The sequence below is a fragment of the Macaca thibetana genome, chromosome 17 (genome assembly GCF_024542745.1).
Source record: "Macaca thibetana thibetana isolate TM-01 chromosome 17, ASM2454274v1, whole genome shotgun sequence".
Lineage (NCBI taxonomy): Eukaryota > Metazoa > Chordata > Mammalia > Primates > Cercopithecidae > Macaca > Macaca thibetana.
Window position 1 is genome coordinate 6157650 of NC_065594.1, and position 10024 is coordinate 6167673.

Here is a 10024-nt window from a genome sequence, read left to right on the forward strand (position 1 = left end):
CACCTCTGTCCCAAAGTCCACTCAGCGGTGAAAAACCTCTCTGTAGCCTGTATTGTGGGATTTGCTGCTGCTTAAACTGGATCTGGAACTTAAAAAAGAGCGTGTGTTCAATAAGAAACATTTTTGGGCACTTAAACTATGTTCTCTTAGCGTCAAATATTCCTAAAGAAAATTGATGGAATTGATTTAGTAATTTGAAAGGTTAAAGAGCACTCATGAAAATGACATCCTAGGCTGGGCGTGGTGGCTCGTGCCTGTCATCCCAGCACTTTGGGAGGCCGAGGCGGGCAGATCATTTGAGGTCAGGAGTTTGAGACCAGCCGGCCAACAAGGTGAAACCTCATCTCTACTAAAAATACAAACAAACAAACAACAAACAAAATCAAAATCAAATCAAAACTAGCTGGATGTGGTGGTGCACACCTGTAGTCCCAGCTAATTGGGAAGCTGAGGCGGGAGAATCATTTGAACCTGGGAGGAGGAGGTTGCAGTGAGCCAAGATCGCGCCACTGCACTCCAGCCCGGGAGACAGAGCAAGACTTTGTCTAAAAAAGATAAAAAGAAAAAAGAAAAAAAAAAAGAAAGTGTCAGTAGATGCAACTATTTCATAGTCCCAGCCTCAAGTCAATCCCTAGAATTAAGAAAACTCCTATGTAAAATGTGTTTATTGCTTTTATTTATTGAACTTTCTGGACTATGAACCACAGCATCATGAGGTTAGTGTAGAAGTGGGGTGAGATGTAAACCAACCTGTATCGTAGAAACTGTCCTCAGTCTGGAATCACGGAAGTGTTTTTATCCTGACATAGGCTTGCCAAAGCTGTGCCTGTCAACACCACAAAACTAGCGTGACAGTGAGACCCTCCATATCACTTCCGTGTTTGAAGTGAGAACAACTGCCTTAGTTCTCTGGACTTCCTCACTGAAGATTTCTGGTCTGGGATAGTAGAAGGACAGTGGAAGGGTGTGGAAGTATGAGAGAGGAAGGTAAAGGGTGTGATTGTGCACATGCACACGTGTGTGTGTGTGTGTGTGTCTGTACATAACTACAGACCAGAGATGGGGGAATGGATGGACAGTCAATGCACTGCTGCACAGTTGAGGCTGCAACTGTGGAATATTCGGGTCAATTTACAGACAGTAACAAATAGGAACAGGAAGACTTATCTCCACGATGCCAAGAAAGAAGTCTGATTGGGTTTTTTCCTTCTCACTGAATTGTCTTTCTGTGTGAGGCACATGACAGTGATATGGCTGCAATGGAAGGGGCAGAAGTTTAATTGAACTTGATGAATTAGAAAATAACCTTGAAAACAGCAAGAAGTTCCAGTGAAATCAGTGCAAGGCAGCATATCTACAAACAAAAATCATCTATGATTTGCTGCAGTACAATATGAGGACTGCCTTGCATAGACATAGCAGAAAAAGCTGAGAGGTCCTAGTACTGCTGAGATATTAATGTCATTAGTAATGTCAGGAAGACTTTAGGATTCAGTCAAAGCTCCGTGGCATGGTTCTCAAACTCTAGCGTGCATCAGAATCACTTGGAGGGCTTATTAAAACTCATATTGCTGTGCCTCATACCCTGAGTTTTGAGCAGTAAATCTCGGGTGACTGCATTTTTAATGTGTTCCCAAGAGATGCTGGTGCTGCTAGTGGGGGCCCATACTTAAAGCACCACCGCCATCCAGTAACCAGAAGCAGAGAATAATCCATCATTCTGCTCCATTTAGTAGATTATTGTATCCTCATTCTGATGGCTAGATTTGAAAAGGCGTGCAGAGAAATGGTAAATGATATGGAAAAAGGGATCAGGAAAATGATCAAAAGGATATAAAATAAAATCAGAAACACATTACATGAATAATTGAGTGTTTTATTTGAAGGAGAAGAAGAAAGCAATATTGTTTAATGAATATTTTCAATATATCAATGTTGACTGGGATTAGGGGGTTCTCTGTACCTCCAGGGACTTGGCCAAGACAAAAGTAGAATTACAATATGATAAGAAAGATCAAGATTTGGAATATCAAAACACTGCAAGGTATTGAGAAAAAAAGTGTACAATTTCAGTTTCCAAAGAGAGCTTGACTTAGGTGATTTAGATTTGATATAGAAAATTCTACTCCATATGTTTTCTTCCAATTATTAGATTCTATAGAATCCCAGAGTAAATTTGTTCATGCTTCAAAAGGATCTAGGAAGGAGTAAGGATATAGTTGGATCAGAACAAATTTTCCCTTAGGTTTTATCCCAGTAACCACATATATCTGTAAAAGACAGGCCTTCATTTCTCCTTATGTGGAAGGTTTGTATTTTCATCAACCCAAATAAGAATCCCGTAGATTCAAAATATGTTGTTTGGTGAGAAATGCAAATCCAAGCCATACAGAGAATTCCATAAGATGTTCTTTTGCCTTTTAAAATATTCTATTTGTAACTGTCTGTTCAAACAGTCAACTACCAAGGCAATCTGTGCCCTAGTAAATGTTTTTATTTATGTCCCAAACTTATTTTCAATTGAAATTTGTTCACTTGAGCTTAATGCTAGTATTTGAATTTTTTATGATTAAAAAATTCTTAGATGTCTTCTGTAAGTATCTTATACAGTGGACATATATAAGTTATGTATTAAAATCCACTTTAACTATGTATTTTAATGTGCTTCTATTAGATTTAAAAAATGTTCTCATCTCCTTGGGCAGAAAGGAAGCAGAGTACCTGTGACCAGGGTAACCATTAACATTAATAGTATTTTTGATGCTGAAAAATAAAAGGCTACAGATAAGTGTCAAATGAAGGTGAGCTATTTTTAAATTTCTCTGATGTACCTGTCTAGAAAATGTTGCTTTGTAATAAGTTCAGTTGAATTTTAGAACTCAGAGAACAAAGGTTTTCATCTCAATCATCTCAAGATAAATTCATGCAGACACATGTAGCCCCCAAACAAAAACCACTCAGGTCCTAAAGAAAACTGTCCTTGAAGAAATGGAGGTGAAAACCTTTGTTGCCAGGTAGGCACACACACACCTAGAGAAATGCACTGCATCTACATAAAGCTTCTGAAAGAACTAAATTAAGATAATGATCATTAGGATTTTAAAAAGTTAGTTCATTAACATGGAAAAAATATATTTATGGGTCTTTATTAGACCCTGAGAAGCTGTAGGAAAAGTTCAAAGTTTGTCTCCATTGAATACAGACTAGTTATTAACCTCTGACAAAAATAAACCCTTCAAATATATATTATTTGTATGTTATAGTTACATGTTATATATATTCAAATATATACTATTTATATGTTGTATTTATATGTTATATATATATTTATATGTTATATTAAAAGTGTGACACTTATCACTGTGAATCAATGTTATCTATAGACCGTCAGCATCAGCATCACGGGAGCTTGTTGGAAATTCAGCCATGCCCCAGACTGACTAAAGCAGATTTGCATTTTAACAAGATTCTCAGGTGATTTGTATACTCTTCAAACAGTTAAAGTTTGAGGAGCTCTAGCCAAAATTACCAATTTTTTTTTTTTTTTTTGAGACGGAGTCTCGCTCTGTGGCCCAGGCTGGAGTGCAGTGACACGGTCTCGGCTCACTGCAAGCTCCGCCTCCCAGGATCACGCCACTCTCCTGCCTCAGCGTCCCGAGTAGCTGGGACTACAGGCGCCCGCCACCAAGACCGGCTAATTTTTTTGTATTTTTAGTAAAGACAGGGTTTCACCAGGATGGTCTCGATCTCCTGACCTCGTGATCCGCCCGCCTCGGCCTCCCAAAGTGCTGGGATTATAGGTGTGAGCCACCGCGCCCGGCCTGTAATTTTTTTAGAAGACGGATTTGTCTGTGAATTCAAACCATGATGTATAAATCTATAAGTCTGTGATCCTTAAAATTCTAAACAGACATAGAGGTCCTAACCTTATATCGAAACATTCAATAATTATGACAAATTTTAAAGGGGACAATAAGGCAGTCTTTTCCTTTATTATACCAGGCATACAATCAACATAGAAACTTAAACATTATTCAAAATCACAACATAGTAGTCACTTAATACGTATTTTAAATCTGAAATGGCAAGTCATCCTAATGTCATATTATCATATATTACTATAAAATAAAGTCAATCATTATTTTAATAATGGATTAAGCATTTAAAAAAAAGCGTAAGAAGTCTCCACGATATTTTTATTGGCACTAAGTATCTCTATTCTTCATCTGCTCTTTTAAACCTCTTGTTTCAATCCTATTTTAAATCCTGGGGGAGTCTAAGACTATTTCTTCATGGTCAAGTCAACCAAAGAATCCACCCCTCCCTCCTTAATGTAGGCTCCCAGGCAAGGAGGGGCTCTACCTCCACCCTGCTTCCCCACCCCAGGTACTAGGAGGGAGGCGATCCCCTTAACCTTTAAAAACAAACTTCACTGATAGAAAGAAATAAAGAGTTAAAGGAATAAAAAGAAACAAAACCCTAGGTAGTCATAACTTGGATGACTAGTTTTGACTAATTCAGGATTCTGGTAAAGTAATGGAATTGTCCTAGTTACAAGGATAACTGTTTCTACTGGAAAAATATCAATTCCTTGGTAGCTAGAAATTTTAATTATGTGGAGTAAAAGATTGCCTGCTACCTCAGGACTGTTGGAAATAAGACAGTTTTCCATGAGGTCTTTGGTCCTGTTGCAAAGTTAATATTATTGGGTATACGTATGCATAAATACATGCATACACACATGTACCTTGAGATGTGTGCACATTTCAAAATAATTAGCTCCATAAGAAAAAAGAAACCTTGTAGAAAACCACATAAATGTCCAACATTTTTCACAATTTAAACAGTAAGGGCATGTTATTAGTTGAATTGAAAAATCTCTTAGCTGAAACTAGATGTTTTAAAAACACAGGCCAAAAGCAACCACTTAACTAGTGTAATTTTAAACAGGAAATTTTATGCCTTTTTTTTTTTTTTTGAGACAGAGTCTTGCTTGCTCTGTCACCCAGGCTGGAGTGCAGTGGTGTGATCTTGGTTCACTGCTACCTCCTCCTCGTGATTTCAAGCGGTTTTCCTGCCTCAGCCTCCTGAGTAGCTGGGATTACAGGCACCTGCCACCACGCCTGGCTAAGTTTTTTATTTTTTAGTGGAGACAGGGTTTTACCATATTGGTCACGCTGGTTTCGAACTCCTGACCTCAGGTGATCCACCTGCCTTGGCCCCGCAAAGTGCTGGGATTACAGGCGAGAGCCACTGCGCCAGGCCAAGTTTTATGTCTTAAATGCAGAGCCAAAACTCTGCGACAGGAACATGTTACAAATCAGTTTCCACAGCCCTGGTATCCACTGAGGGATGAAAGCTTGCAAGGTACAGGGAAGGAGCAAGACTTAGACTTTGGAAAACCTGGCTTCAAATTCTGACTCTATCCTTGTGCTTTGTGGCCTCAGGCACATTTTTTATCTGCTCCTCTCTTAGTCTTAGTTTTCTCACCTATAAAAGTAGTAGTTTTGTGATTATAGTAAAACACCCAGCATGGGGCCTGGCACACATGTGGTCACAACAAGTACATATGATTCTCATTATAATTCTGACTATTGGAGATACGCAAATGGAGCCACTATTTTTTATAAAATCACCATTTATTCCTTTAAAACCTCATTATGGATATTTCCAAGCCCCTGTCAAAACCAACTTACCTTTGTCAAGTCTCCTATGGTGATGCTATTCAATTTTAATTAATTAAAAACAGACTCATCATGTTCAACCTACTAACTCCATCGAATGTTCAAAAGAAATGTTTTAAAGGCATCAATTTTATTAGATTGATCATACAGTGATATGTATTGAAAATTATTTCCCATTTCTTAAGTATTTCAGTCCCTCTCCTGCTTCCGTAAGTAACCTCAGCGAGGAGACGCAGATTCAAGTAGAGGATTTATTCACACGTGTGCTACATTAGGAGAAGCGCTGGAGAGAAGGCATCAGCATGCAGGATCCCCGGAATGGTCCTGAGACCACCCTGGGCATCACATCTGGTACAAACCAATGAGGTTAATTTATTACAAATGACTCCCCAACGACCCTGAAATACTGCTTTTGCTGCCATCTGAATGGGCTAAGTTGATATGCGGCCAAGAATTTTTTCCACTGATTATATAGACATAACTCTAAATCCATTGCAAATGGAGGAAAGATACCTGTGTCTACATTTGTCTGCATGAACAGAAAAGAAAACAGAGACACATTGATTTTACAATGTGTTTGAAGTGAATTCTTCTTTGCAATTTCCTGACTACATTCTTGCTCTCTGAAAACAAGCAATATGATTTTTATTGTGTATAAATTGGTTTTTGGTGAAAAGGAGTTAAAAGATTTCAAACTTAACTTTTCATCAACAGCCAATGGTCATTCTGTTTATGACCTTACAGGATATAGGTTATATATATCACAGTCATAGATGGATGCTGTGCACTCACAAACAAACCTAATCATTAAAACAGGGGACTGCCTGTTTCAAATGCATTATACACCACAGACAGTAAGAGCCAGAAAAAAACTTAGCCTATAATATTTATTCTAACTGTCTCAATCAAGAATAACTATTAATATATTCTTAGAGAGAGGAAAGGTGATTTTTAAAAATTTCATGATAATGTCACATTAGTTTTTTTCAGAATATATTAAAATAAATTTAATCTACTTTGAATTGCTATAATTAAGATTTTTTCCTTTTGTTTTCTGAAAAGAATCAGACAATAGCTTAAGAAACTACAATCGTAGATCTAATCAATCCTACTTCATATGAAAATCAAAACCTATTTCAGGATTCATTTTAGAAAGTACATATTGAAAAACTATATTGAAAAATGACCCGTTGGAATCTAGATTGACATGGCAACATTTGAAACTAGTGGCCTAGCTAACACAGTCAACCATGCGGAAGGAGTTGCAACATTTATAGAAATACCGAAAGAATTCTTGTGAACAGTAATTGCCGAAAGGAAAGAAAGAATGAATAAGAATGGTTTCAGGGTTGCAATGTCGGTGACATTACTGAGTTCATGTTAGCAAAATCAGGACCCTTCCAAACACAATTATGTAAACTATTTGCATTGGATTGAAAGGGGTCATATTCTGTTACATACATGCAGCATTAAAAAATCTACCATCATGTAAAAAAAAATAGTCTGGAAAAAGTAAGTCTTCCTCAGTTTTCCTCAATCACTCAAATTTATTTTAAAGTCCAGGTAAAAACTCTGAAACTCATTGACTTTTTACAACATCATGGGCGTATCATATCCCTTCCTTTCCTACCCCCAATCAGCCCTCCAAACAAAATATAAAAGGAAACCCCTGCCCCCAAGCAAAACAAAATAATATTGCGTGAAGATCTCAACAATATTTTTTTAATGGTGAAAACACCGGTAACATTATTTTCACTTCAATTACTTAACTCATCTAAACGATGTCATTGCTTCACGAATGCTAAGTGCTCCTGTGGCTTGAGAGGGAATCCAATGCAAGGAATTCAAGGCAAGCATCTCAAACCTTGGCCAGGCAGTGGAAGTGCTTGGTAAATGCAGAGTCCTCCTGGGTGCAAGGGTGCTACACATCACTGGGCGAGCGCGCTCTCTGGGCGAGACTGGACGGGATGCAGCCGCAGCAAATAAGACAGAGCGCTTTCTGGATCTCTTGGTTTCTGAAAGCATATATGACAGGGTTGATGATGGAATTGTAGGTGGCGGGCAGGAGGGTGGCGTAGGTATAGATGGAGGGGTAGGTGTAATCTGCTATCAAGGAATAGAGGGTGAAAGGCATCCAGCAAGCAGCAAAGGTCCCCAGGATGATAGCCAGGGTGGAGACCCCTCTCCGGGTGGTCACATAGTGCGACGTGGCCAGGAAGTGGTGCTGTAGGGCTATCTGATGGGCGTGCCTCATCACAATCTTACAGATCTGGATGTAGAGCTGAAGCATGAGCGCAAACATGAAGAGGAAGGACACCGAGAGGATGGCCGCGTTGTTCTTGGTGAGCGGTCTGACCACGCTGCAGGTGGTCTCGTCTCGGAGGCAGTTCCAGCCCATGACGGGCAGCAGCCCCAGGCAGATGGAGGTCCCCCAGAGCATGACGAGCATGACATAGGTAAACGTGACCGTCCTCTCCGAATGGTACGTCAGAGCGTAGTACAGTGAGAGGTAGCGGTCAACAGTGATAGCCAGCAAGCTGCAGACAGAGGCAGAGAAAGAGGCGACAATGAGGCCGATGGTGACCAGCTTGGTGGCTTCTGACTGAAGCAGGTAGGCAAAAACAAAATTGATGATGAGTCCAATGCCGGCCAGCAGGTCTGCAAGAGCCAGACTGCCTATCAGCAGGAACATGGGCGCTCGCAGGCTGGGGTTGTGGAAGATGATAAGGACCACAATGGCATTTTCACAGGAGATGAGGGTTCCCGAGGTACACAAGACAATGTCCCAGGGGTTGACTACGAGCTCAGGCTCTGGCTTAACGGCAGGAACCCGGGAGGAGACAGCAGCCGAGATGTTCTCCGCAGCAGCGGCATCTAAATAATCCCGAGGCAGCCCGCTTAAATTGACCTTCAGGTCTTCATTCATTTTAACCCCTGTCCTCTTCAACGAAAAGACAGGTTTTTTAATGTTTAGATACAGCAGGGTGACGATCCGAGATCATGCAAAAGACACACAGACAGACAGAAAGCCAGCCCCTGCTCAGACACCAGTACCAAATGCCACAAGCTTCGGGAACGAGGAACTGTTGGGAAATGAAACAAAAGCCAAAGTCTCTGTGGTTTAAACCCCACAACACAAATGCCGTTTGGCACTGGGGAAAACACAGGGTTGGACTTCAAAACACCAGCGTGAGCGAGGCAGACACACACGGACTCGCGGCGGTCTGTTTGCAAAAGCGCTGGGAATGCACACTGGAAAATCACATCTTGCATGCTGAAAACCAACAACTGTTTGACATCTGGGCTGCTGCCGAGAAAACCACGCGGCAGCGGCAGGTCTTGAGTCAGGGGCCGCCATCCTCGATGGAATATTTAAATCGCCTATTTCCATCGAACTCCCACCCTCCAAACGCATCCCCCACGCGCGTGCACACCCTCAAACGCACCCCCGACCGGAACAAAGAGGGGCTCCCAGACTCCCCCCCGTGCGCACGGAGCAGTCGGGAGGGCCACGAGAGGGAGGTGTGTGCAATGGAAGTACCGAGACAGACAGACAGACAGACAGATGCCCATGCACTGCCTCCGCTCCCCTGGCAGCGGGGACTGGAGTCGGACGCGAGAGGGACAGACAGGGTGCGGGGACAGGCGGCCCGCGGGGGCGGGGGGGTCATCGAGGGGGTCACCTTGGCGCGCCCAGGCCGAGGGGGCTCCTCCGGTGCTTCCGAAGCGCGCGGGCTACTCGTGTCGCATGTCGGCGCAGGCGCCCGCTGTGGCAAAGGGCGGAGGCCGGGCTCCGGAGCGGGCCGGGAGGGCGCAGGGCGCGCGCTCCGCTGCAGGTGAGCGACGCGGCTGCAGGTGAGCCGCAGGCTCGGCTCGCGCGCCCAGCTTTCCCCGCCGCGCCCGCCCGGCCCACACGCTCCCCGCGCGCGCTCCGCCCCCGCCCCGCGCGCGCCCGGCCGCCCGCCAGCCCGCGGGATCCCCGGGAGGCCGCGCGCGCCTCCACGGGTCGGGACTGCTCTAGGGTGCGGGCAGGCGAGGGCGGCCCCGGAGCGCGGGGCAAAAGAGCCGGGAGGCTGAGAACTGCATGGTCGCCCTGCCCGCCTGCCGCGCCGCGCGCCCCACCCCAGCCGGCGGACCCGGGCTTGCACCGGGCGGGGCAGGGGAGCGCTGCCTGGGAGCCCTGTGACCTATTTCGTTCCTGTGGTTTCCCCGGGGAGCTCCAGTCTCCACAGGCCTGGCTTTTCCACGCCTTCACCTAAACCGCTACATTCAGGGCCAAAAGGATTGCTTAGGATGGTATTCACGATCAGCAGCAGGGAGGCGGGGTGGACAGGTTGAGG

The 10024-nt window shown here is 43.4% G+C and overlaps 1 protein-coding gene across 1 annotated transcript; it reads right to left on the reverse strand.

Moving 5' to 3' along the window:
- Nucleotides 1–3958: 3958 nt before the first annotated feature.
- On the reverse strand, nt 3959–9617 carry GPR12 (G protein-coupled receptor 12). The gene is made up of 2 exons (XM_050766904.1): nt 9368–9617; nt 3959–8623 (listed from the first exon to the last, which is right to left on the reverse strand). Exon 2 carries the CDS (start codon nt 8608–8610, stop codon nt 7606–7608), a length of 1005 nt encoding a protein of 334 aa, XP_050622861.1. The 5' UTR covers nt 8611–8623; nt 9368–9617; the 3' UTR covers nt 3959–7605.
- Nucleotides 9618–10024: the final 407 nt, after the last annotated feature.